The following is a 27,742-nucleotide window of genomic DNA, read 5'->3' as shown; positions in this document are numbered from 1 at the left end:
ATCTAATTAATATTCTACTTAGAAAACCATTCGGGGAAATACAAAGCTGCTGCATGTAAAGGGACCTCTAGTCCCCCAGCAGCGTTTTAATTCGTATCACAGCGACATTGCTCCCGAGGCACGGAGTGACAGGAGGCCGTGTCCTCTTTTTCGCGGATCAGGTCGGGACACGACACAGACCACAACCAGGATTTATGAAACGCTCTTTATTCAGTCAGCTGCTAAAGATTCAGATCATCAAAGCGCTACAATTACGCACAAAGAATTCTTCGTCCAACTCCACACCCGCAGTCGCCCCTCGTTAAGGGCCTCTCACCTCGCCACACAACCGCCCCAGCCCCGGCCCGCTGCAGAGCGCTGTACTGCTCCGCGGCTTTGCCTTACGCCAGCCTGGGGCCCGGTCAGAGCTAATTCACTCCCCGTGCCCACAGCCCATGACGAGCTGCCGGTGACGCCACGCGCCAACAGCCCCGCCCCCTACCGCCTGACCCGGGAGGCGGCGGCGTGGGCGCGCCGGGACGGCAGCGGGGTTCGGGGCGGCCGCAGTACAAGGGCTCCGCTCGGCGAGCGCGGCCGCGCTTTTCCGGGCTAGCAGAGGCTCCCTCCGGAGTCGTGGAGCGCAGCTCTTCCCGGTGGGCTGCGGCAAGGGGGTCATTCGTCCGGTCAGCGCAGGGTGGAGGTAGTTGCGTGAGTGGGCCTGGTGGGAATGATGATGACAGTGCCCAGGTGTCTCGTAACTTCTCGCTGCAGAGAGGCCCGGGGCTGGCCCAGCCCCTTTGCGGAGCGGTCGGGCGGACCTCGGAGGAGAAGGAAACCCACTCCTCGGGGCTTCGCGGGACAAGCGGCACTCGGGGCTGCTGGGGGATGGAAGTGCGGCCTCAGCAAGCGAGCTCTGATGCCAGGGAGAGCCGAGGGACAGCTGGGAGGGGTGTGATTAGCCCAGTTGAAGTAGCCATGATAATGAACTGTCTTTTGAATATCTCACTAAGGAGCTGTTTTTCGAAATACTGTGAAAAACTACTCCTTCCGTTTTGTCTTTTTTAAAAGATTCCTGTCAGTCTGGGCATAAGTTGTTTGAATATGGAAAAATCTGTTGGCAGTGATCAGAAACTGGCAGGCACGAAGCTGATGACAAAATATTAAATTGCAGTCTTGCATAACACTGATTTTTCTGTGATGTCATTAGATTTTTTGCCACTGAATGGTAATGACTGTCTTTGTACTTCAGTGCTGTGAAAGATGAAATTGTGGACAGCACAGTTGCCCAGTGAAGGAATTATCATCCTTACCGTGTTTTTCACTGTTATTTGTAGTTAAGTGCTAAGTAGCTATGCAAGGTCTAAAAGGTTTGTGATGAGAATGTGGAAATAGAAGTGAGAAAGAAGTGCATTTATTTGGACAAAATATGCTTGAGATAGCAGTAGTATCAAGAGGAAGGGTATTAGACGCTCTGGCTGGTGAGTGTAGGTATGGGGATGCCAGTCAGAGAAGATGGTGTAGGCTGAAATGTCAAGAGATAGTGTATTAAGTTTTCAGTAATTTTGGGAGTAAGAATTACCATGGTAGATGGTAATTCATGGACTTTCTTGGCTGTCTAGTCTTTAATATTATCTAGCTTTAGGTGATAAAAACCAAGTAGTAGGCCACCACTTAATGAAAAATGTAAGGGCTACTTTAAACAAAATAAATTTAATAGACCCTATGGATTTATCAACTAGTACCTGGCTTGTATTAGTTCTAAGCTTTTCTTGAAAATTAATAATAATTCCTTAATTGTGCTTCCCCTACAGAATAAGGCTTAAACAATTCTATCTGCTTGGGAGTTCTTCATCTTCTTAATCTTTGAAATCAGCAGCTGATAGAAAACTAGTCAACCAGGATAAATGCTTGGATTTAGAATTGGAAGGGGTTGTTTTTTCCTCCCCTTCATCCCCCCAGGTTCCAAAAATAGTGAGTTGGAAAGAATGTCTTACCGCTGTCAGTCATGCTATTTAATCCTCTTAATAAGCTTTAGGCTTCATGCTTACTTCTGGCAGCGAGATCTGGTATTGAGTTGGTTTGGATTTTTTTTAATGCACATTATTTTTTAATTAAATGAGGCGTACTGCCTCAGAGGAAGGATGGTCAGCCAGGTAGCTGAGATGTTAGTTTACAGTATCTAATTGAATTCCTGTTTTCCTCTTGTACCTCCCCTGGATGAGTCACTTAAAACCACAAACTATATCTGTACTGATAAATGCAATATAGCCAAGCAATGGCACTGTATTGATCTGTGATTATCTGTAGTGCCTGATAACTCTTTTCTTAGCTCTGTTTTGGACCAGCTTTCTCCAAAATAAGTTCCTTTAAATCTTATCCGGCACTCTGTGGTACAGATCTGGGCCAATTTACCTACTGGCTGTAGGACCAAGAGCTAGTTTGTGGCACATTTTGTAATACATACTTTGCCATTTATTCCAGCTTTAAAACAAAGGAAATAAAGTTTTGCATCATGTAGAAATGGATTAAAGATAAATATTAAAACATGAGGAAACTTAAATACTGTATTAAGAGCATATACTAAGTATAACAATGACCGAGGATCTTTCTTGCATATGATCCCATTGCTACTGAATTTCAGAGAATGTATTTCTTCTGAAGGAGCAATCCAGCTGGCTTATTTATACCATCTATTATTATGTATTAAAATTAATAAATTAGTAAGAATTAAGTTCAGCTCTTCAGGCTGACTTTTAGTTATCTTGTGTTAAACTTAAAAACTACTGTTAATTCCTTCCTCCATTTCTAGATGCTTTGCCATGCAAATCCATAGTCTGGTTGTAATGATCCTGTACGTATACTGCAAATTTGGGATGTTCCAAGCAGTCAAAGATAAGCTGTAATGCTTCCATTTTTCTGAACTGCTGAGCAAACTTTTGTACCTCTACCATGCACTGGTGCTGCGTATGCAGTGGTGGTGCTGACATTGCCATTTTCTTACAGACCTTTTGTAGTGTTAGTAAAGACTGAGCTTTAGCAAGAACAGTGGTGCTGACAATATGGTGAGCATACAGGAATAATAAATTAATTCACTGTTAAGTTGAAATGTAGCTATGACCTTAGGATTTTACTTGAGGTTTTGTTACGTACTAACAATCACTAGAAAAAGTGTTGTTTAAAATCTGTGACGTGTCTTTGGTTTAGCCTTCCCCAACAAAAACAAATTGGAAAGGCCTGGGACAGAATTGACTGTTACACTGCAATTGTGTTTGCACAAATGAATTGTGTACTTAAAGCCTTAGGAAGGGACTTGTTAAGAGTGTTGAATTCACAGGCACTGAAAAAGAGCACTAAATTTTGGTCATAAATAAACTGTGATGTAAAGTTAATGTTTCTTCTTAGTTTTCTAAACGGTGTTTTGGAAACCTACAATAATTTTTAAATTGGAGTTCTTCAATATTAAATAGTTTTTTTACTTTTATACTTGCCTTGCAAGGGAAAATGTTTTTTTCATTAGTAAACAGAAGTGTTGATGATGTGGTTTTGGAATCCAAAGTTTTTGTCAGTAAATTATTTGACTATGCATACTTTAAATGGTTAGTGTCTAGATTATAAAATATATAACATGGTTAAGTATAATCATTCATGTAAATATCTGTTTCTATTTGCACACTTGTCAGAATTCTTTCCAGTTAAATTCATTATAATTGCTTTCTGCTGTGCTGGTCAGAAGCATGCTTATAACTTCTAAATTTGATGTCCTTGGTGGTGGTTATTAAATACACATTTTTTGGACACTGTTGTACTTCTGATTAAATCAGTGATGTTGGCAGCAAGTAACTGCAATCCACCAGAAAGTTCTTCTCCAGCCCAAGATTTGTTTTATTGCTACCTGATGGGGAATAGGCAGCAAGCCTGGTGGCCTGAGTTGCTGCTGTTGTGCTCCACGTGGGCTACTGCCTTAAAGCTGCCCCTGTTGTGCTCTTAGCCACATCCCTGTTGTTGAAGTCATGCCTCTTGACTTTCGTATGAAACTGGATTCCAACACGTAAAAGTTCAAATGTGTTCCAGATTACACAGTGCTTCTGTCTTGTGACTGCAGTACTATCTCCATTTTCATCATAAAGGATGTGGGAGTAGAGCATAGCATTTCATCTTTGCCTCTTGAAAATCTTTTACTTTGGTTTCTCTGTTCTTATTGGAGTATAGAGAGAATATTTTCCAAATAACATTTTAATATATTTACCTTGTTGATAACTAAAGCAAGAAGAGGCACTAAATAAACTGAAATGCAGTTTCTAGGATTTTATTAAAAGTTTGGATTTCAGTGGTTCTTTTCTTCTTTCCCATTTTACTTCTTTTCATCCAGTACATTTGTAGAGACTAATCCAATCTCCTACCCTTTAGTTTATTGGCTTGGTAAGCAAAACTTACCTTTCTTTAGGGAAAAGAAAAGTAAATGATTCAACAGGAAGAATCAATAACTTATCTGCACAACTTTCCTATTCTGGTGCAGCTTTCCTGAATGCGGTTCAGTGTCGTGTGAGGTCTCACCAGTGGTGCGTATAGTGGCATTACAGCTTTTGTGTGTGTAATGGAAGTATTTTTTCCCAGGTTTTCAGTGGCTTTCTGTCATTGTGATTGATAGATGTCTCTAGATTTTTTCTGCTTTCTTCCATCTACCTAATAGCAGAGAGTCGTTGGGGGTTTTTAACTGTTTGTGCTGTTGTTTTTACTGTGTCCTGTTTTTGTTGTCCATGATTATTTCCCTCTTCTAGTATAATACCCCCATTTTTCTGAATTGGCAATGCCTGTCAACACTGTAAGCAAAAAAGGTCACTGGATTTTTTAAAAATTTATTTTATTTTATGTCTGAGAAAGATTTGTGTTTGCTTGGCCAGGACCAAAGGCTGCATTCACCTACAACAGTGTTTTTTACACAATTTGGAGTTCAGATAAAATGAGAGAAGAATCTGCTAAGTTTCAGTTATTGAAATACGTGTGATGCAGTTTGAAGAATGCATTCCAAACTAGACAGAGAAGCTGTGCCCTTTTGTTTGTGCTGATTTTTCAAGTTTTTGTTACTTGGGGAGTAAGGAAGGGAAAACAGTTGTCTTTCTCATTTTATAAACACTATAAAGGAAATTAGTAATTATCTGATTTTGTTTTCTAAGGCACAGATTTAACCATTCTGAGTATTTCTTCCCATTTCTGTGTGTTGATGGTAATTGAAATTTGCAAGATTTATTTAAATATGCTGAGTTATCTCCCTTAAATTATTTAAGTAAAAATGTGCTGAGTTTGTAAGTTCAGCCTTTATTTAAACAGACAAACTGTTAACTGTTTTATTTAATACTTTAGAGTTTTGGGTTTTTTTAATGTAATCAAAAGTAAAGCTAGATGTTGGATTTTTTTTGCTCCACTGCTTGCTGCTGATCTTAATACTTCATAAGAGGGAAAGTTTAATATTAGGTGCATCTATATTATTCTAATGTTTAAGGAATACATGCCAGTGTGATGGTTATAGACTTCTTGTTGTCTTGGAATGATGTGTTCTAAATATGAAGGTTAAAAGATGATAACCACATTGTACTAAGCAACTGGTTAGGTTTCTACTAATAGATGCAGTATTACGATACTAATACATGCAGTGTGTGGATTCATCTATGAATGTTCTTACTAATTTTTATTCCAATTTGCAGTAATGGAACAGCTTCAGGATCCAGTTATGCAAGAAGATGAAAATATTAAAGCTATTAATGAAGAGTACAGAAAAGCCTTTATTTTTATCAATAAAGGACTGAATACAGATGAGCTGGGTCAGAAGGAAGAAGCTCGAAATTACTACAAGGAAGGGCTTGACCACTTGCTCCGAGGACTTAGCATTCCATCGCAGGGTCCTGCATGTGTAGGGTCTCAGTGGGAGTCTGCCAGGCAAATGCAACAGAAGATGAAGGAGACCCTCCAAAATGTTCATGCTCGACTTGACCTTCTAGAACAAAACACCCCACCGGTACAAGCAAGCCCTGCAGTTATGGATGGCCCTGCTGAGGAGACCAAGTTGTACCCATCTATTCCTTCCAAAGAAAAGCCAGAAAGGCCCCCAGCCCCCAATTCTCTGTTTGTACCAAGTCAGCCACCTGCAGCAAATGGAAGTGTTGCAACTGTGAGCCAGGGGCCAATTCTGGCAATGAGTCCATCATCTGCAAAACCTCTTTGTCCTCCAAATGAAGCACCTCCTGCCTATACTCCTCAAGCTACCAATGGCCACTTTACTGTATCTTACGGCACAGACTCTGGGGAGTTTTCTTCTGTAGGTGAGGACTACTACAGTAAGTGTACTCAGCCACCTCCCCTTCAGAACCTGGGAGTGGATGCAGATGAGCTGATCTTGATTCCCCAAGGAGTACAGATATTCTTTGTGACTCCTGATGGGCTAGTTAGTGCTCCTTCATATCCTGGATATCTACGCATTGTGAAGTTCTTGGATACAGATAGTGAGATGGCTCAGAATCATCCACCTGCGTTTCTTCAGGTAACAGGACAATAATTTTCTCCATTAATTAAAGAACGTTTATAAAAAAAATAAGGGAATCTTCTTAAGTTCTTGCTCTTCTGAGCCTAAATCTATGTGGTAATAGGATGTTACAGCTGTTGGATAAATGCTTTTCTGCAGTTACACCACTGTGTCTTCCTAAGTTTGTTAAATGCTGACTGTTCTGTTGAATTCTATTTCCTAAAGGAGTTGACTTAACATACCTTCCCATTTCATAAGATGAACTTCCCTTTCATTTCAGAAAATCAACTTCTCTTTCCTCCCGTGGAGTAGGCATTTTGCTTTGCCTATTGTAACATGTCAGTTTAAAGCAGTTGTGCATGGCGTGCTTCAGTCTGAACTAGCAATAAAGTATTGCTGTTAGGACAACTGATAATTTGAGGGCCCATGGTAAATCATACTTAGAACTCCAAATACAAAAGATGTATTATATGGATTTGATGGATTATATGGACTTTTACAGTCCATACTTGCTTCTTGTAGGCATTTTCTGCAGTGTACGTTGTGCTTTTGGTCTCTGTTCTGACTTTGAATCTCCTTGTTGCTGTTAAGATTGGCTGTTGGAAGTCTCAACAATGCATGTGAAACTTGGAGGAACAAACCAGAAAGTGCTTCCTGGTTTGGGCTCTGCTGGTTCACCTCCACCTGTGTTTAGCAGTCTTCAGTAGTCATATCTTCTCTTTAACCTATCACATAACCTGTCCTGAGATCTACAGGAAATTAAAGGCACTGTGATTCCTGATTTGTTTGGTAGGACTTTTCACCTGCTTTTATACTTGGGCCTCAGTTACAAGGCTTCCAGCTGGAATTACAGTCCTTTGAAAAATAGTATTTGGGCTGTATTAGAGTATCAGAACTAATCAAGAATGGTATTTCTACAGTTGTGGGGGGGTTGTTTTATGGTTTATATTGTTTAGTTTTGTTGCTTGTTTGCTTTCTGGTCATGTGTCGTGTTTTTTTTCTCAAGATGGCATATTTTTTTATGTTACTAAACAATGGAAATCAAGTTTGTGATGCTTCTCGGTATGCTTTGCCCATCTTTCCTTTTTAAAAGGATCTCATAATTCCTTTATGTACTTATATTTTCTAGGTTTGTGACTGGTTGTATCCTCTAACGTGTAACCAGTCTCCTGTTCTGTGCTGCAATACTGGAGTCTACATGTTTCCTGACACAATGTCCCAAATACCAGGGTCCTATGTGGGAGTAGTGCTGTCTTCAGAACTTCCAGCATCTGACCGAGAGCTATTTGAGGATCTCTTAAAACAGATGTCTGACCTTCGAATCCAGGTACGTTTCTGGTCTGCCTCTTTTAAAACAATAAGGAGAGAGGTAAATGATCCATTATATTCTCTCATAGTTAGCTGTGTACAACTTCAAGACTCATTGTCCTGCTTGTTAAAGCTTGCCAGCAAGAAATAGATAACCAAATATTAAGCAACCTAGTGATGAAACTGTAGACTTTGGGATGTAGAAGGATGAATTTAAAAATACTAACTTGTAAGCACAAAGAATTGGAGAACATTTTGTATATTTTCTGTAATCTTCCAAAAGATAACATGGCACCAAAAATTAAATTTTATGTCCAGGAGAAAGCACATTTTTGTAAATCTGCATGCACACACAGACACTATTTGTATAGTTCTTATAGCATTCTTGGAATGTTGTACCCAATTGTGTTTACAGTTCAGAAATGTTAAGCTATTTTGGAGAAGACCTGTGAAAATAATGTGTGTCCTGTAAATATACCTTTAAATTGGCTCTCAAGACAAGTCTAATACCTTGTTGCAGTAAGATATTGGCAGAGAAAATGGACAAAACCTCATAGTCAGTGAAAACGATGCCTGGAAACAAGATGAAAAAATGTTACCGTAAGAGCACCGTGCATCATTTCAGAAGGGATGATCAATAACTGCTGAAAAGCTCATAGCAAGATGCTGTCTTTTCATGAAAGATAAAATCTTGTTGACTCACCAAGCTAAGAATGGAGTGAGTTCAGTGAGGAGTTTTACTTGCATAGGAGGCCACTAATTTTTACTTAAAAGGGAAAGCTACTACGGAACTGCATGGTATTTGAGTGCAGGGCTTAGTGGATAAAATTCTGTCCTCTTGTGTAGAAGTAGGTCAAATTTGGTATCTTACTAGATCCTTATTGTCCTAAAATTCCATGTTTTTGTTGATATTCCCTAATATGATGTCACAGGTGCCAGGATCCCATGAGAGAGTAGGGTTATCTTCACAGCTCCCAGCAACTGAGAGAGTGCATTTTGAAGATAAATTTAAACAGATGTCTGGCCACAAAGTCCAGGTAAATTCCAGGACAGTGATCCCAAAATTTTACAGTAAAAAACAAAACCATCACTGAAATACATTTTAAAACTGCTGAGATTCTATACAGTTCAGCAGCAATGTATTCTGTGCCCTCAGGGCTTGTTTGGTGGTTTTTGTGTTTTGGTTTGGTTTTTTTTTGATTGTGATGTTTGTTGGTTGTCTTTGTTAAGAGCTGATTCAGTTACTGCAAGCTACCAAATTTTGCAAGTGGCAGATTTTTGTAGTTCTAAAAACTGATACAGCACAATTATTTCAAAGCCTGGTCTGATGGCCATTTAATGTGTCTGTTTCACATAGTGCTCATGAGCATCTAATAACAGCTCTATTTAATGTAATTATGCTATGAAGTCACCTTTACTAGATAATCTGTTTCTGCTTATTAGTATAGTCCTTAGAAGTCTTCACTGTTCCACACAGTGACCCAAGCTGTGGGCCACTGAACCAAAGTACACCTGGAATGTAGCTTGTTTGGTTTTGGTTTTTTTTAGTGGTGAGATTGTTTTGTTTTGCTTTGCTTTGATTTTTAGCTGTGTGTTAAGGTTATTTCTCCAGCCCTCAAAGTGTTATGGTCAAATCCTGAAGACATTCCTTGACTGTGAGATTCCATACTGCTAAACAGTAACTGATTATATAGAACGTATCAGTGATACATTTTTAACCATTGGGGTAGAAATCTTACAAGTTTTTATCTGCCCTTTCCTGTTAATGTTTGTTTTGTTTTGTTCTACTGCAGCAGTCATCTTTGTGCAATATTTTGCTTTTTTCTCCAATATATACTTCAGGGGAATCTAAGATTTCCTTAAAATAACAAATATTATTCTATTGTGTGTATTCCCTTTTGCTCTTAGTTTCTTCTATGAACTCTATTCTAGACTAAACTGTAACTTGTTTTCCTTCTACCCATCATTAACTAGCAGTGTTTTCAATCATTGAAATGTTGTTTGTTTGGCTGTGTTTTACTTCTACACTGGAAAAGTCCTAAAAATAGAATCTTAACAAAACCACTAAATCTATTACAGTTTTTTTGCTTTCTGTAATTAAAGTTTAATTATACATTTTCTATGAACCATATAAACCACTTCTTAGAAACTAGTTATTAACTAGAGTGTGGTGATCTTGCTGTGTTTGAATTAGTAACATTTACTCCAGAAACTCATATTATGTTTTACATGAAATTATACTGAACCTATCCACCCATCTTCAAATGGGAAGCAGTACCATACACAACTTGATGTCTTCCTTGGCTGTGCCAGTCTGAAAAAGCATCAACAGTGCTCAGAATGAGTTCTCTTATTTTTAAGTCTGGGAGGAAGAGATGAGGAACAAAACAGAACAGCTGCATTCTTTTAGTGCAGCTGGATTCTCTGGCCAAAGACTGGAGTTCCTGTACTGAATAACAACAGAGCTGACTTCTCTCTGAGAAGATAAAAGGGATAGATGGAAAAGTCTCTTTCTTGTTACTTACATGTACTGTTTTTCCTATTTAGCTACTTGACTATGCAGCCATAGGCAGATCTTTTCATTATAACTGGTTGAAGAAAGCATACATACAGTGCTGAGCTGTGTGTTGAGCTTTTTTTGAATGCACAGCACTTCTGTGCAGAATGAGAAATTTCCATTGAGTTTCTGTGTACTTATCCAAGGAGTATGATCTAAACCAGAAATCCTGATAAGTTGTGAATAGATTCTTAAATGCTTACTGTCTCTTGTTAGCCTTCTGAAGCCTCTAGTGATGCAGTTAACTTGCCCCAGACTGTACATATCCAACCACAATCTGAAGGAGCAGAAGATCAGAAAGAGTTGCCAGAATGGAGTGAGAAAGTTGCCCATGGAATCCTGTCAGGTACTGTAGTAAGAGGATTGTGTTCAATGTAAATCTGTGTATAACATTTAAACAATATTTCCACCTAAATTCACAGATTGCATCTGGTTGGAAGGGACCCTCAAATTTCATCTTGTCCAACCCACCTGCAGTGAGCAGGGATGCCTCCAACTAGATCAGGCTGCCCAAAGCCACATCAAGTCTGATCTTGAACACCCCCAGGGATGGAGCCTCAACCATGGCCTTGGGCAACCTGTTCCATTATTTTACCACTCATTATGAACTTAATCCTTCTGTCTAACCTAAATCTACTATGCTCCAGTTTGAAACCATTGTCCCTCATCCTATCACTACAAGCCCTTCTAAACAGTCCTTTCCCAGCCTTCCTCTAAGTCCCCTTCATATACCAACTTGTAGCTGTAATGTCTCCCCAGATCCTCCATTCATCTTGTCTTTATAGGAGAGCTGTTCCAGCCCTCTGATAATGCTCATGGCCCTCTGAGTGGTCTGAAGTAGTTGTTCACCAGTTCCAGCTGTGATCACCTCACAGATGCACTGATGAGCAGAATTTAATTCCATTGCCAACAGCTGTATTCACTGCAAACAAATTAGGCTCCTTGTTCGATTATATGTTATGATATCAGCCCCTGTGACTTAAAACCCTGTGGTAAACCAATTTTATTCCTGTCTGAGCAGTTACATTAAAGCAGGCATCTACTATGATTTCTGCACATAAACATTTTTTTCACTTCTGAGAACCTTTGCAATCCACTAGTGACCACCGTCTGCTTGTAATAAGTATTAATCTGCTCAGAGATCGAGAGGGTTGGGTTGTGTGCAATCTTAATAGCATTGAGATGTGGAGTTCCGTCACTTCTGACCCAGATGGGGCTTGAGTATCTTTTAAAAGCTGACATTGCATGAGATCTGGCTACACTAAAGTGAATTGAAAATACATGGGTAGTGTAGGAGCAGGAATCGCTGCAGGAATTCATGCTGGCTCATTCAGGAAACAGCATACTTGCAGACTGTAATTAGGAATGTTTCTGAAGTCAGTGTTGCAGAGGAAGAAAAGCTGTAGGAATCACGGAATGTACAGTTTTACAGGCTAAGAACCATTATTGCCTTGAAGGTGCGTCTTGGGTAAGCTGGGGCCTTGTCAAAGGAGCAGAATACACTGGTAAAGCAATCCACAAAGGAGCTTCTAAACTGCGAGAACACATTCAACCAGAAGAAAAGCCTCTGGAAGTCAACCCAACTGTAGCAAAAGGACTTCACGTAGCAAAACAGGCTACTGGAGGAGCTGTCAAAGTCAGCCAATTCTTAGGTAAAACTTTCCATCTCACTATGTATTATATTTTTCCCTTAAATAATAACTACTCTGTAAAATGAAAACTAGTTTCTTTAGCCAATGAACTAGAGGAGGAACTGACTTGGTGAAATCCAGAGATCAGTAATTTGTGCCATTACCTCCTGTGAGAGACCTGCTTTAGGAGTAATATTTATTACACAGTCTTGAGGCCTATCTTCTTCTCTAAAATAATCCCTTGTGCAGTCTTTAAGTTTGGCATGCTTTTTTAAGTTTTAAACACTTTATGCATAGTGATGATGTTCTTAAGTTGATAACTATGTATTTTAAAAGCAGTATTGTCACTGGTTGCTAACATGTACTACTAAACAATGTCCGTACATGTTTTTAATTACACAGAACTGAAACAAGTCCATTAGACTGTATGTGAACTTCCATCTGGAAATGGCTTTGTTTTCAGAGATGCTTGGTAATCCCTGCAGCTCTCAGTAACTTAGTTTTGTTATTTATTTGCATTAATGATAATATTTAGTCAATCTAGTGAGTCATCAAAGTTAAAAAGCAAACTCTGCTGGATGTTGTAGAACTGCTTTGGAGAGCTGAAATGATTTTGAGAGACTTCTCCAGAACACAAGTCAGGAAAGAAATACAGCTTGTTCCCTATCTGCGATGGAAAAAGTTTCATGAAAGCTGAGTGAGAGATACATGTTTTATCTGAAGTGCTTTTGAGTCGTAAGACCAACCTTACAGGTTCTTAGAAATTTGAGCTGCGCAGAATCTGAAAAATAAGGTTGCTTCTGTATGAGTTTGGTACTTAAGTGTGAATTAAAATTCTTTCAAATAAGCGTATTTAAATAGAAGAAACACTTAAAACTTCAGTTAAGCTTAGTTTTAATTAGGAGTAGGGAGTTTTAAAGAGAAATGTTCTGTGTTCTTGCTGAATAATCTCATATTATTGTTTTTGGGTAGTTGAGGGAGTGTGTTCTATAGCAAGCTGTGTTGGAAGGGAGCTGGCTCCACATGTGAAGAAGCATGGCAGCAAATTAGTTCCAGAATCCCTTAAGAAAGATAAAGATGGCAAATCTACTTTTGATGGTGCTCTGGTGGTAGCAGCAAGTGGAGTTCAAGGTAATAAAAATTCCTTGTACTTTTTAACTGCATGCTCTTCAGTGCTGTGAACTCACAGAAGCTGTTCATTTTTACAGGATTTTCAACAGTGTGGCAAGGTTTAGAAAGTGCAGCAAAGTGCATTGCTAAAAGTGTTTCAACTGAAACCGTAAAAACTGTCAAATACAAGTAAGTATGTATTTATTGGTGTCATCTTCTAGAGCATATTGCCATTGTGTTGGAATACTGGCAGAAAAAAACCCCACTTATGAAAGTGCAGGAAGCTGACCACAATACCTGCTTTGATCCAATTATGCAGCACATGGTAAGCTGCTAAATGCACAGTAATAAGCATCTTCTGTAAGGAAAAATATGAAATTAAATGGTTGTGGTAAGTATCTTTTCTAGCTTTCTTGGAGAATTTTTAAAGCTTTGTGCTATGTTACAGGTAATGTTCAGATTTATAGTTTTGCTTTATGGTATAATATCATCATGAAAAGAGTTACTGGTTTATAAACCCCTCAGCTCTGATTCTGAATTTATGTGAAACTTAGCTAAATTTAAGAAAAATGGAAAAAATCCATTTGTCAGCAGATCTAACTAAAGTAAGGAGGTACAAAAAAAAGGATATCTAAGGCATAAATAGTAATGTGATAGCCTTGATTTGCAAAACACAGATGTTACTAGAGTAAGTTAATAAAGGTAGTAACATTTGGGGTTTAAGATTATGGAAAAGCCAAAGTTGAGCACATGTACTGGGAGGTGTAAGCAAAAGCCTGTAGTGTAAATGGAACTGGTGGTAAGTAGCAAAAGAGGTGCTGAAAAGGATTGTTGAAAGTGCATATAAGCTACTAGCTTGGGCTAACTTCCTTGTCACCTTCCATATAGAGCATTCAGCAGGTTGGTGCTCAGGACTGTATTGTGATACACTTTAACCAGAAGGCTAGATAGGGAAGTTCTAGTCAGAGGTGCTTTATTGTTAATACTTGGTTTTGGTAGGAATGTCAGAATGTGTTGTACTGGTACTTGTTTTTCATTTGCTCATATTACTGTTTTTGTTTTAGATATAAAAATATGAAATATGGAGATCAGCAACCAACAGCCTCTCAGAGTGAAAAACAATAAGTAATTAAATATTGCAGTTACTTAAAATGGAAAATATTTGCTTATGTGATTTTAAAAAATTATTTCCATAAATATATCTCTTTAGGAAGCTATTTTTTGTTTCAGTGACAAAATAGATTAGTGATTAAGTAAAATTCCACTTAGTGGAAACAAAACTAAAGGAACATCGTCACGGTGTCCCTAGATCAACAAAAAAATCAGTTGAAACTTAGCTGCAATACCTCTGTGGATGGAATTACAAAGAGGTCATCATTGTATGCATATGTTGATCAGAATCAGAAGCAACATTTCCAGGAAAGTACCATGCTACTACATTAGTGAAGTTTTAAAGATTTAACTGCAGTATCAACATCTGCCCAACAGTATTGGCTAAGATACAACCTTACTTTAAGGTTATCTATTTTACAGATGTTGTATAAAACTAGCTTATGATGTTCCCAAGGTGAAAATAACTAATCAAATTGACAAATGATGGACTTCTGCTGTGAGATTAATTCTGTGATCTGCAGATCTGATCCTGGTGATTCAAGGCTGTTGTTCTACCAGAGAATTAAAAGAAAAAAAAAACGCCGATTCGTTTGGTTCTAGCCATTATGCTGTGGCTGCCATACTGATAATGCGATAGATTTTTTGATTCTTTGATATTCTGTGCTTCTCTCTAGCCTTAATTTGAAATCCTCAAAATAATCCCTGGTCATAGAAGCACAGGGGAAAATAACTCTGTCAACTGCTGGGGTTCCGATGCTACCCGAAGTACTTCTCTTTGGCCTGGTTTGCGTGATTACAGTGCTCTCTCTGGGTAAATGTCTGGCTGCCCAGAATAGCTGGAGTTACTGCTCTTGCTATACTCTTTTCCTTCAGCATGCTCTTCACTAATGTAGATGTGTACCTTTGCTCACAGTTGAGTAATGAGACTGCTGATGTGTTCCTAAAACATAAAGAAGCTGGACTCATAGTTCTGTGGAGAGACTGGAGGGTTTTATCTTCTAATAATTTTCATCATAGCCTCAAGACGGCTGCTTTGAGCCTTTAGAGGTTTTGTGTGACTTCTCCTTCCCTCACCTCTTTTCCTTTTGGAAGGTATTAATAACACATAATACCTTACAGAAGGTATTAGGAATTTTACCTAAGAACTTAGATGAAAAAGTATGTATTGCATACACCTTCTCCTACCCCCTTCTTAGGATTCTATAGGTAGGCCTTCTTCTCTTCAAAACTAGAGAGGAAGGAGGGAGAAAGATTGGAAGGTGTTCTGAAGAAAAAGAGGGGAAGCGTATTGATATCTTTGAAGAGTAATCCATCTGATAGAGGAGCAGCCCTTAATCAAATGGCTTGGTAATGTCTAATTTTAATCTCTAGACAGGGTAATGTTTAAAAATTTTGCATTCAAAATAATTATATGATTTTACAAAACTGCTGTCTGTCTTAAGGTATGGAGAGGATGCTGGCCATGCTACAGACGATGCTGTGAATTCTGCAGTCAATCTTGGTAGGACGGCATTTAACATCGAAAATATTGGTATCAAAGCTGTTGTGAAGAGAACTGCAAAGGAAGCAGGCCATGCTGTGTTAGATGAATATAAAGTATTGGATAATGAGAAGAAGGATAAAAAGAAGCAATAAAATCCTTTTCAAAGCCTTACATTACAGATAAAACTTCCTATAACTATATTGCTAATTTACAGTTTAACACAATTCACACTGTACTTCTCAAGCAAACGTTACTTAATTGAAAATGTAAGGAGAGCATTTGTGGATGGAAAAATTTAAGGATTTAAGTCCTTGTTCTCTATCTCTAAACAACTGGAAGGGTATGTTTGCAGTTAATAAGCTTGCCTCTAAGCACTTTTTGGAAATACAGTATGGAATAATAGATTAATATAGAAATACTATTGTCAATATTTTTCTAACACTTTATATTTGTAAAGCAGGTGGTGATATAGAACAAAGAGGATTAATAGTTTTGGGTTTTAAACTCACCTTAAGAGTTAAATTTATTAAAACAGCCTTGTCTTATTTATTATGCACTACTACAAAGGAGCTTTGTGGTTCATTGGTTTGTAAAGATTTTCTCTTTTCAGTTACCAAACAGCTAATCATATCCAAAGTTTGTTAGAATAAATGAAAGATGAACCTCAGGTAACTATGTATTTATTCCCTTATTTTTTTTTCATCCAGCATATAAGAAAACCAAAGATACCAAGCATTTCTTCTAAAAGAGAGTATTTTCAACTCTAGATAAATGTATTGTCCCACTCACTCCATAAGGAATATATGAAAAAATATTTGAAATTGAGATTTTTATGTAAACAAGTATTTTTCCTCAGAAATTATTTTTCTGTAAAACCATTCTATAGAGGACAGTATGCATTCTGTACTTAAGCCGATCCAGAAAGATTCAGAGTACGTATCATGGCCTTCTAAAGGAAGACATTACATGTTTGCTTCAACAAGTCAGCATCTTCCATTAAATTCAGTTGCACAAGGTATGTCTTCAAAGGGTATGAAGACAAGAACTTTTAATGGAGAGATGTGTGTGGATTAGAGTACACATAACTGTAGGTCTTTGATCCCATTTCTAGTGTGTTGTGAAGTAACTCCATATGTAGAATCCTTGAGATTACTTTTACACTGCTACTTATTTAACCGTTCATTATTAAGTTTAAAGCTGCTACACATTCCAACACTGGCTGGACTTGTGGCAAACACAACACTATCAATTTCCAACTTACCTCCATTCCATGTAAATGGAGAAAATAAGTGGTTGATAGCAAGTGTTTGCATCAGATTGAAAAAAGACAATGTGTATTAGATTGGTAATAGGTGCAGATGTTGTGGTAGCTACTGTAGGTATGTACTTAGGGTGAGAAATGTGAAGCAGAGGATCTAACCACTTGAAGTGTAACTTTGATTTATGGAAATAAAGATTAAATTAAAATTGGTCAGTCTGTAGTTGGCCCTTCTATGTTGTGAAACTATTGTATACATCTGAGTGGAAAGAGTAGGACTTCCAAAATAATAAAAGCGTTGAGACCTGTGTATGATAGAAATGAGCTCTCTAAAGAGTTTCAAATATTTTGAACAACTATCAAATGTGTGTTACAACAGCTTCTGTTACTGCACTATCACTTGCCAGTTCTAAGGCCAACTAAAGACCTCACACTAAGAAAAACATTATGAACTGCATTTATGGTAGGGTTGTATGTCATATCTATCTTCTCCCATTTTGATTTTGCACATGGCTGATGTCTTTTAGCTTCATCTATAAAGTCAGAACAGCAAACAGTATTAAAACAACAGTTACAGTCTTCAAGAGACCAAACTGTAGGATGATGAGGAATAAAAAAATATATTTAAATGTCATTGGTACTAATTATGTAAGCATTGTCGTCTCATTCAACCTGCTGGTATTCTCTTTATAGTACTTAGTCATTCAAGTTGGTCTCAAAGTACACTAAAGGTTTTTTTTTATTAGTGCCTACCTCATGTTGAAGTTTTTAATGTAATATATGCATAGTCTTTTATGTCATTCCAAAAGTTAGTTATTTTTGACTACTGAAGTATTGCACTGTTGAACTTACTCTGCTTCAGTTGTCACTATTTGGGCCCTGGGCAGCAAATTCATAGTGTACTCTCTCCTCTTCTACCACACAACAGCCTTCCTGCACTTGCACTCCCTGTTGTACACACTAAGCTCTGTAAGTCTCATATCTGAGGTTTGTTTTCTATTCTCAGTTCAGCTTTGTTTCTCCTTTGAACACCAAACATCTTTTGGTGTATGGCAGTCCTAGAAGTATTCTTAATGCTGTTGACTTTGAGCTGCTGCCTGATTTCCTGGTGCATTATTTCTAAAATAGTTTATTCAAACCTGTCCTAGTAAGATTGCTTTTAATGACCTCTAAGTGTAAGTGTTGTCTCTGCCATCTTCATCATTTGATAAATATAAATCACTGTTCTTAACCTGTATGTCAGTCCAACCCCTTGCATTGGAATTGCTTCCTCTAGATTCCAAGGACTGGGTGGCAAATTTCTTCAGTGCTAGTATAAAAACACTGTGACATAGCCCAGTTTTTAATATTCCCTGGCAAAATTAATCTGTAACCTTAAAAAAAAAAAAAAGGTGAATCTACTTTCCAGTAAAGTAACCTACTAAAACTTGCTGACCAGTTCACCATATAATGGTGTAGGTTGGAAGGGGCCTCCAGAGGTTCTGTAGTCTACCCTCCTCAATACAAACCCAAATGGAATGCAGCACTCTCTACCAATTCTGCCTATACTTGATTATCTCCAAGGATGGATGCTTTACAACCTCTCTGGCAGCCTTTAGCAAGTTTGACTTTAGTAAATTCTTATACTGGGCCAGAAATTTCTTGGGAAGGATAAGCAGCAATGTACCTGAGTGCACATTGAAGAAAAGTCTGGCTTCTCTACAGCCTGCTCACATGTAGGTGTTGACAGCACTTGAATCTCATTATGCCTTCTCTAGGCTGAACATAGGCCATGTGTGCCAGCCAAACCTGAGCACTCCAGCATATGGTCCTACAAGTGATGAATGGGGTGGACAAATCACTTCCCTTAACCTCCTAGTTATGTTCCTGCTAACACAGCCCAGGAAGGCATTGGCCTTCTTTTCCTGCATGGTGCATTGCTGCTTCGTAGTCAGCTTGCACTCTGAATGGCAGCCCTGCCCTCCTGTAGAGTGACTGCTCATCTCAGTGGGTGAATTTGCTGAGACTGTGTTTAGTCTTCCAGGCTGTTGTAGCTTAAGGGTTAACTGCTGTGCCATAGAGTGAGATTCATCCTGAAGGGGTAGAAAGTCCATCCCAAGGGAGATGCACTGGATGGTATAATGCTATTCCCTTCATTTTCCTGCATATTTCTCCACTTAAGAGGCAGACTTTCCAGTAAGCACACTCCTGGCTGCTGCTTTTGCTGGTCAGGAGGGAGCCTTGCTGCTGGTTGGGGGCTGCTTTTTGACTAGTGAGGCCTAGCCCATTGCAAGGCTGAATCCATGGCCTATTCTGGTTTTGCAGAAAATTGTCTGGGCCATCAGGCTTCAAGTATGGCTGTCAGGCTAATCAGGTTGCTTAACTATCAAATCAATACCTGAGCTGAAATAGTTTATTCTTTATAAACAGCTGTCCTGGTTTGAGCTTCCAGCTCAGGACAATGTAGCACTTGCCCCAAAGGAGTAAATAAAAACACTTGCACCGAAGTGGAAGTTGTCAACAGTAGCATTACAAAAGTAAACAAGGTACAAAAGGTGGAAAGGCAGGAGGAATATATATGCAAACCTATACCTCACCAGTTTGGCTGTAAATGTAGTATGAGAGACTACACCAAAGTCCTTGGTAAAGTAAAAATATACCACATCTGCTAGTTTCCCCTGTCCCACAGCTGGTTGCCATAGTTCTGTAGCATCAGTAATAGATAAATTGTTTTGTACAAAGAAGTAGTTCATGACATGATGCAAACGTTTGTTCTTCAGCAACTGGTCTACCTTGTTTTTGAGCAACTCTAGCTATTTATTGCCTTCACATAATCTGAAGATACATATTTAAGTACAAAGTTCTGTTTTCAAACCACATTGTGGCATTCACCAAGTTTCCTTGGGAGGAAAAGAACATGTCCTGGGGCAGAGAGTTACCCTGTGATGTTCTCAGACTTGAATGTGATTCCAGAGCTCTTTCTGAGCTCTGAATGTGCCCATCAATTGAGACCTATTCGGTAGGCTGGTTAAGTTAATCCTGAGGTAGTTACTCACAAAAAAAAGGGTTACTGGCTAAGATCTTTCCCGTTAAGACTTAGTACAGAGTTATGAATGCCAACCTCCTGAGTTCATTACTTAAATGATTGATTTGGTATAGAACGTGTCTTAAAAAGGCATTCGGTAAATCCTGAATGCAAAACGAGAGGCTAAATTTAAATGTAGTTACAGTGCAGCACTCTTCTAAATTTGTTTCTTGATTAAAGTATTTCAGACAATTTTGAATCCAATCCACACCTGATGTGAGAAGTCACTGATTAGATGATAGCATTAGTTACAACTCAAGTCTGGCAAAAATCACCTCCTGCTCTAATTTGTATCAGACAAATTAAAATTACTTTTTCTTCTTACAATCAAGCTTTTCACTTGCCATCCTACTGTTCTACCCTAGACACTAGGTCTTGCTGGATTAGCGACATTGCTGTTGCAGCATCAGTAAGGTGTTAGATTGGCCCATTTCAGTGCCACACATTAGCATCTTAGGACAAAAATGTAAAAATTTCAGGGCAAATTTTTAAAGAAAATGCTTATTTATGCTGTGTGAAGTAAATGTAATACATAACCCTTGCTTTAAACTTTGAAAGCAGTACTTCTGTTACCCAACAGGCTGTAGGAATACTGCATTTGGCTTGCTACTCGTGCAAAAAAGAATTACTTGCTGTGCTAGTTTGAAGCAGGCTAGAATGTTTTGGTAAAAGAACTAGATAACAGGCAGTGAAATGAAAACAATTGATGCCAACTTTTCTCACAGTCTTGCTGAGAACTCTGGGAAGAAGAAGTAAACTTTCTCCATTTTGTCTCTCACTCTTGCTTTTGCCTTAGACCGAGACACATCTCATTAACCCTGCTCCCACTAACCTTGCTCCCTAACCTCTTGGCTGCACCTCTTTTCTTCCTGAGAACTGGGGTAAGGTTGAGAGGGCCGGGGGGAGGTGTTGGGGTGGTTTGAGAGCCCCTCCTGGGGACTCAGGTTTCTGGGAGGGGAGTTGTGCTTTTGTATTGTTTATCCTTTGTATATTTCTGTATATAATTGTATATAACTGTATATATTGTAAATAGCTGCTTGTAAATTCTGCTAGCTGTAAATAAATTGCTTCATCTATATTCCCAGGGTCCGTCTGAGTTAGCTGGGGCAAATACAAAGTGTGGGAGGGGCGGGGTAACCCCCAAACCATCACACTTGCATTAAGATACTATTTTTTTTATATAGTATAACAGTAAAACAAAATTAATTACAGTCTGTCTCCTTTATGAGAAAGTGAAGAGATAGCTCCTCTAGTGAGCACTAGGTCTCATGAAGTGGGAGTTGCACACTAATCACACCAGATTCACCTGTCCATTACAGCAGCTCTGATGCTTTTCTGAGCAGCTGGTGAGCCATTTGATCTCACTAAGCAGCAGAAACTGCAAACATTAAACACTTTTTCTGATGTAAGTTTTTTAATTTTCGTGAGCTGTACTGTCTTGTTGGAGGGTTGCACAAATATCAGAACTGGCATTGAAGAAGCTGGAGAAGATGACAGGGAAAGCCTGACAGAGATGATGCCAGTCTTGCAGTGTTAGACTAATTCAGTCCACCTCATTAAGCTTTACATTGAGAAAGCTACAAACTGATCTGAAATTCCTTGTTTGAAAAATGCAGTGTGGTGGTTTAGGCTGTAACTTACCCCCCCACACTTTTGGAAATGCCCCAGCTAACTCAGACGGACTCTGGGAAGATAAATGAAGCTATTTATTTACAGCAGCACAATATACAAGCAGCTATTTACAATATATACAGTTATATACAGAAATATACAAAGGAAAAGTAATACAGAAACACAACTCCCCTTCCAGAAACCTGAGTCCCCAGGAGGGGCTCTTAACCACCCCTGAACCTCTCCCTGCCCCTCTCAACCTTACCCCAGTTCCCAGGAAGAAAAGAGGTGCAGCCAAAAGGTTAAGGAGCAAAGTTAGTGGCAGTGAGATTAAGGAGAGGTGGCTCGGTCTGAAGGCAAAAGCAGAGTGAAGACAAAATGGAGAATGTTATCTAATGTTTTCTTCTTGTTCCCGTAGTTCTCAGCGGGACTGTGAGAGAAGAGACACAACCATGTTTTCCTTTCATAGCCAATTACCTACTTTCTCTCATCAAAACATTCTAGCCTGCCTCAAACTAGCACATGCAGCATCAGACATTTTAAAGTATGAATCTGGACCACTATAAGACAGTTTAAATATTAGCCAGTATGTATTGACTGACTACACTGACTTGATCAGTGATGAGACTGATTAAAAGCTCTCTGTCCTGTCTAAAGTCACTTTCGTGCAAACTACTTACAGCGCGGCACAGAGCACAATGACCAGGGCTGCTAGAACACATGGTAGGCAGTGTTTCTGGACCAGGCCTTCTTGTGCTGAGCCTGCCTTCACATGCAGGTCATTTATTTAAAGCTCTTGCTACTTTCCATCCCAAAGTAAAGTGCTGAAACAAAAACCGGCACATTTGTGCCTCCCAGGTCATGGAAAGCTCAGCACACCAGCAACTCATCCTACACAGTCAAAAGTCCTTAACTGGGCCAAAACAGTATCGTGTTTTCCCCGTTAATTTATGGCGCTGCCTTGAAGCACATGCTAGGGATTTCCCTGGACTAAAGGAAGAAAAAATCCCATTAAAAGCGGGGACTGGTGAGAGCTGGTACAAGTGCTGGCAGATGGAACGTGAAGGCACAGGCCATGAAAGCAATGCTGATTACCAGGCCCCGTTTCCCTCTCTCCGCTTTCCGTGGGCAGGGGGAGAGCCTCGGCGGCTGCCACGACAGAGGGACCGTCCACCTCTAGAGGTAGCTCTCCTGGTCTCCGTGACCACAGCGAATCTGGCCACACCGCGGCCGCGGAGGGCGGGCTGCGCCACGCCACGCCACTCCCTCAGGCTTCCGCCCGGCGCTCAGCTCCCGTTACCCGCGCAACGGCCACCGCCGCCGGACGCCGGGGCCATGGGAGAACACGGCGGCAGCCAGGAAGGCGATCCCCACCGCCTGGCGCTGGAGCTGGAGCGGGAGAGGCAGAAGAAGTGAGTTCCGGCCGAGGACTGGGCCGTAGCTGAGCAGCGCAGAGGCCAGCTGCTCACAGGAGCCGCCTCCCTGCGGCAAAAAGGCAGTTGTCTGGGCGTGCTCCGGCTGATGCGGTGGGTGCGGAGCGCCCCGCGGGCTGTGTGTGCGTCCCACGAGGTCCCGCAGCTCGGCCCGGTTGTGCCGGGAACACGGGGCTGCCGCGGCACGGGGCGTGGCGGCAGTGGGAACAGCTGGCCAAAGCCCCAGCTGGGCCCAGCACAAGGCGTTGGAGTGAAAAATTAGGCCAGTATTGAAGAGGCATGGGAGTTAGCACTGGGCCACTAAAACACTGCTGAGCTGCTCACTCATCCTCTAGTGGAACGAGGGAGAGAATCGGAAAGGTGAAAGTGATAGAAGTTCTGGGTTGAGATAAAGGCAGTTTAGGAAGTTATTAAAAATAAATGAGAAAAATAAGAAAGAAAACAGAAACCAGAGAAGAGCATGCAATGCGAAAGAGCCCTCTTTGTCATCACCAGCTGACTAATGCCAATCCCTGAGCAAGACAGCCCCAGCAAACTCCAATCCTCCAGGTTTTATTGCTGAAGATGACCATACATGGTATGGAATCATAGAATTAACCAGTTTGGATGAGACCTTCAAGATCATCCTGTCCAACCTGTCACCCAGCCCTGTCCAGTCAACTAGACCATGGCACTAAGTGCCTCAGCCAGTCTTTTCTTGAACACTTCCAGGGATGGCGACTCCACCACCTCCCTGGGCAGCCTGTTCCAATGGCAAATCACTCTCTCTGGCAACAACTTCCTCCTAATATCAAGCCTATACCTCCTCCAGAGCAACTTGAGACTGTGTTCCCTTGTTCTGTTGTTGGCTGTCTGGGAGATGAGACCAACCCCCACCTGGCTACAGCCTCCCTTCAGGTAGTTGTAGACAGCAATGAGGTCACCTCTGAGCCTCCTTCAGGCTGCACACCCCCAGTTCCCTCAGCCTCTCCTCACAGGGCTGTGTTTCAGGCCTCTCACCAGTTTCGTCAGCCTTCTCTGGACACACTGCAGTACCTCAACAGAGGTACTGGACACAGTACTCAAGGTGTGGCCTGACCAGGGGAAGAAAAACCTTAATTATCCTCCTGGGCACACTGCTGGCTCAGGTTCAGCCTACTATTTAGCAGTACCCCCAGATCCCTTTCTGCCTGTCTACTTTCCAGCCACTCTGTCTCCAGCCTGTAGCGCTGTTATCAGCCAGAGTTAGCTGCTTTGACTGTGCCTATCCCATCTGCTTGTGCATTCCCAGCCTGGCTGCTGGCAAGGCAGCGTAAGAACTGGAAAAAGCAGTGATCTATAAGCACTGCTTAGCAGTAGCAAAAAGATCAATGTATTATCAACACCATTTTCATCACAAATGCAGAACAGCAGCATGAGAGCTACTGTCAAGAAAATTAAATGTTTCCAAGCCCAGACTAGAATACTGGGCTTAGAAGCCGTGATGGGGTAGAACAGAGAAGACTTCACATGGGTTCATGCCTGCTCAGGGGAAGAAAAATCAAATGGACAATGAGGTGCTCTTCAAACACACTTCTTTCTACAATATTGAATGTATCTGGGAATAAAACTCTGCTATCAGTAAATATCTCTGAAACCTACAGAGAAGATACAGCATCTCTTTAGTGCAGTTTGCAGAGAAGGTGAGAACTTGTTATTGCTACCAATTAGTCTCTTTGCTTAAGCAGCAAATGTTTCAGTGTTCTGATAACTGCTGAGTTCATGCACTGCTGCTATTCTCTGATGTTTTTTCCCAGTTTTCTTAGGAAGTTAAGCATTTTTCCTGGTGTTAAAGAACATGATTGCCTTTATGATGTCCATAAATGAAAAGTTAGAAATCTGTCAAAAGCTCCTATGCTGCCTTAAGTCAGACTCTTAATTTTTTAATTTCCAAACCATTTTCCGGCATTCTAACCATGCTGATTTCTCCTCTGGACAATGTTTCTTTCTGTGACTGAGGTGTAGATTCTCTTCAAATTAGTCCTGCAATTGTGAATTTTATAATTTTTTTATTCACTAGTGGAAAAGGGGAAGCCAATATTTGCAGAATCAAATTGGTTAGGCAGCTTTTCTGTTCAAAATGGCACAAAACAGCACCTTGAATTTATTTGCATCAACACATAACCAAATGTCCTTTTACTAAGGTATCTTGAGCAATAATGTGATAGTGAAATATATCAATTATTCTCAGCATGCACCAATTTTTTTTTACCTGATACAATTCTTATATTCTAGGTATTCAGGTGAAAAAGCAGAATATTCCTGTCTTTGTTTCACCCACCTTGGATGCATTTAAGGGTCATTTGGATGTGGTGCTTAGGGATATGGTTTAAGGTGAATCTTGTAGAGTAGGGTTATAGGTTGGACTTGGTGATCCTGAGGGTTTTTTTCAACCTGCATGTTTCTGTGATTCTGTGTGATTCACTGCTCTGATTTTTTAAATTGTTACTATTATTTTTTATTAGTAAAATCATAGATTCTTTTGCACCTTAAGTTCTTGCTAATATTCCTGAGAAATATCTCCAAGACTGGGACCAAAGCCTTGTACACGTTATGAAGTGGTGATTTATTTGCTGGCGAAAAGAAGATATATAATTAATAAAACCTTTATTTTGATGGCATGACACTAAAAAGACTTGCTGCTCCAGGAAAATTCTGGACTCATTTCCTTGTATGTACAAATAGACTCTGCCATTATTGCAAATTGCACAGAAGTTATTTATTCAACCCTGCTGTTAATGACCTGGCTTGTTAGATGTCTACACCTAAACCAGTGGCAAGTATAGTCAGTGAATACGGAAGGGCTCTGACGGTGTGATTCATCTGACCTACTTTGGCTGATTGGTATAGCACGAGATGACTTGCACTTTAGGTACTACCTGGTTCTCTCCATTGGCTATAAAGCAAACTGAGAGTGACTATCTTGCAGATAGATGTTTACATCCCTTCACGGCCTTGTCTTTTTACTGGCTTATATGATTATTGTAACATTTAGGCAGTTTGCTGACAGCCCACCTACCACTCTCATTTAACACTTAGATTTTTACTTCAAAGAGTAAAATTGAATCATCCATGTCTGTACCTAAAGTACCTGCTGACTCTCAATGACTCTGGATGTAGTACTGTGAAATCTTTTGAAAGTTTTAATAAATGTCAGCTTAAACTGACTCTGAACTACTTTAAACAAGATTTAGTACAGGTTTGATTGGGAAATGTCATGGCAAATACTTGTCTGAGAGAGAACACATATAATATTGCAGTATGCTTCTTAATAGGCAAAGAGATTTTAAAGCCATATTTTGATGCATGTCAGGTACACACTAATGTTGATGGAGTTGTGTGTTAATTCAGCTTGTGAGATTACAGCTTCTGTGGTTTTTGCAGCAAGGAAAGGTGCAGAATTTTCCTAGCACACTTCTGTCTGCAAGTGTCAGAAGTCTGTAGCTTTAAGTACTTCTCTGTTGTGCCTAGTGCACTGCACAGTATTGTTTCTGCTTTATTCATAGGTTCTCTACATTTTGTCTTCCACGGGAATCAGTAGAGGTTTGCCATGTTACAGAGCTAACACCCTAGAACTGATGGTGGTGTGCCTTGAGCTTCTCCTGTAATGTTTCAGTGGTTTTTTTTCTCTGCTATAATAAACAGCTTCAGGCAGCATTTTGCCTAATATATGTACCAGATACCTAGATCTGGGTAGCAAAGGTTCAGGAAGATGGCCTTTGTCCTTTGTTGTTGTCACTTTCAAGTAAAATATCACCTCTATGCTGTTTTGGAAAGAAACTTAGCAATTTTTTTCTATTGTCATTTCAATCACAGCCTTCTTACTTGAACTGCACTTGTCTTCACAAGAGCTTACTCATTATGCTTAGTATGTAAGGATGTAGTTAAGTTCTCCTGATGACTTAAATGTGATCCTCTAGAATTTATAGACATTCTTCTGTGATGACTATAAATTGTCCATTGACATGGGAGAGATTCGTAAGGTTTGAATATGTCCAATTTTGTTTGACACATTGAGACTGCAGGCAGAGTCACACCAAAACCCCTCTAAGTACAGAACAAGTCTCTCTTCATGCAGGCAGCTAGACATGGCTGCAGTAAACTAACAGAAATATGGTGTGACCATCACCTCCTATCACAATTGGCAGTAACTCCAGAAATGCAGAATACTCTGATAAGCTGAAGAGTTTTCCAAGCTAGTCAAAGTGATTTATTTCTCCATGTACACAGACTAAAATAGAGGGGTTCCTCCCTGGCTACCTTCTGCGTGCAATTGGGGTATTAGACGTTTGACAATAATAAGATTTTTTTTCAATTGGTTTCAGTTGCCAAAAGAAAATTAAGGCTTTCTGTCTGTGTGGCAATTACAGTCTGACACCTGACAATTTATCATCTCTGTACACATTTTCATCAAGACAAAATACAATTGGAAGTTGACTGGCACCTTTGCAATAGTGCAGGAAGAATTATAAAATCTAATGTAAGAAATATTGTATATAGGTCTTGAAATAGTAACAGAAATTGAAAACTGAAAACATTGGATGAAGAACTTATTCTTTCTGTGTTATCCCTCTGCATCTATGTAAATACTTAGGTAGATTTCATTAAGAAGGAAAACAATTTCATTTTGTTACAGCTCAGCTCTAGTTACAGGTTTGAC

General features: G+C 39.8%; 2 protein-coding genes across 7 annotated transcripts in view; both read left to right on the top strand.

The window, feature by feature from the left end:
• The first annotated feature begins 486 nt into the window (after positions 1 to 486).
• On the top strand, positions 487 to 17,168 carry SPART (spartin). Of its 4 annotated transcripts, XM_064173170.1 has the most exons (10): positions 487 to 632; positions 5,682 to 6,514; positions 7,626 to 7,823; positions 8,737 to 8,841; positions 10,578 to 10,707; positions 11,819 to 12,013; positions 12,965 to 13,123; positions 13,201 to 13,291; positions 14,167 to 14,227; positions 15,658 to 15,749. In XM_064173170.1, exons 2-9 carry the CDS (start codon positions 5,684 to 5,686, stop codon positions 14,225 to 14,227), a joined length of 1,770 nt encoding a protein of 589 aa, XP_064029240.1. In that variant the 5' UTR covers positions 487 to 632; positions 5,682 to 5,683; the 3' UTR covers positions 15,658 to 15,749. The 4 variants fall into 4 exon arrangements, with proteins under 4 accessions (XP_064029240.1, XP_064029216.1, XP_064029224.1 ...); XM_064173146.1 differs by lacking the exon at positions 14,167 to 14,227 and having other exon boundaries at positions 490 to 632; positions 15,658 to 17,168; XM_064173154.1 differs by lacking the exon at positions 14,167 to 14,227 and having other exon boundaries at positions 490 to 679; positions 15,658 to 17,168.
• A 5,769-nt stretch (positions 17,169 to 22,937) lies between these two features.
• The window catches only part of CCDC169 (coiled-coil domain containing 169), a 33,345-nt gene continuing 28,540 nt past the window's right edge, over positions 22,938 to 27,742 (top strand). For 2 of the 3 annotated variants that reach the window (XM_064140945.1, XM_064140964.1), the window contains exon 1: positions 22,938 to 23,043. In XM_064140945.1, the coding sequence (XP_063997015.1) occupies positions 22,967 to 23,043 (77 nt within the window). In that variant the 5' untranslated portion in view covers positions 22,938 to 22,966. The remainder of the gene's footprint in view (positions 23,044 to 27,742) is intronic. The other variant, XM_064140959.1, reaches the window with a different exon arrangement.

Source organism: Pogoniulus pusillus, chromosome 3 (genome assembly GCF_015220805.1).
Source record: "Pogoniulus pusillus isolate bPogPus1 chromosome 3, bPogPus1.pri, whole genome shotgun sequence".
Lineage (NCBI taxonomy): Eukaryota > Metazoa > Chordata > Aves > Piciformes > Lybiidae > Pogoniulus > Pogoniulus pusillus.
Note: the sequence above shows the minus strand (reverse complement) of the source record. Positions and strands in the feature narration are given on the sequence as shown.

Bases quoted from the DNA above. Each gene is read 5' to 3' on its own strand.
- SPART (XM_064173146.1), top strand. From the start codon at position 5,684: ATGGAACAGCTTCAGGATCCAGTTATGCAAGAAGATGAAAATATTAAA. The intron at 6,515-7,625 runs GTAACAGGACAA...TATATTTTCTAG, and splicing joins ATCCACCTGCGTTTCTTCAG to GTTTGTGACTGGTTGTATCC. The intron at 13,124-13,200 runs GTAATAAAAATT...TCATTTTTACAG, and splicing joins AGCAGCAAGTGGAGTTCAAG to GATTTTCAACAGTGTGGCAA.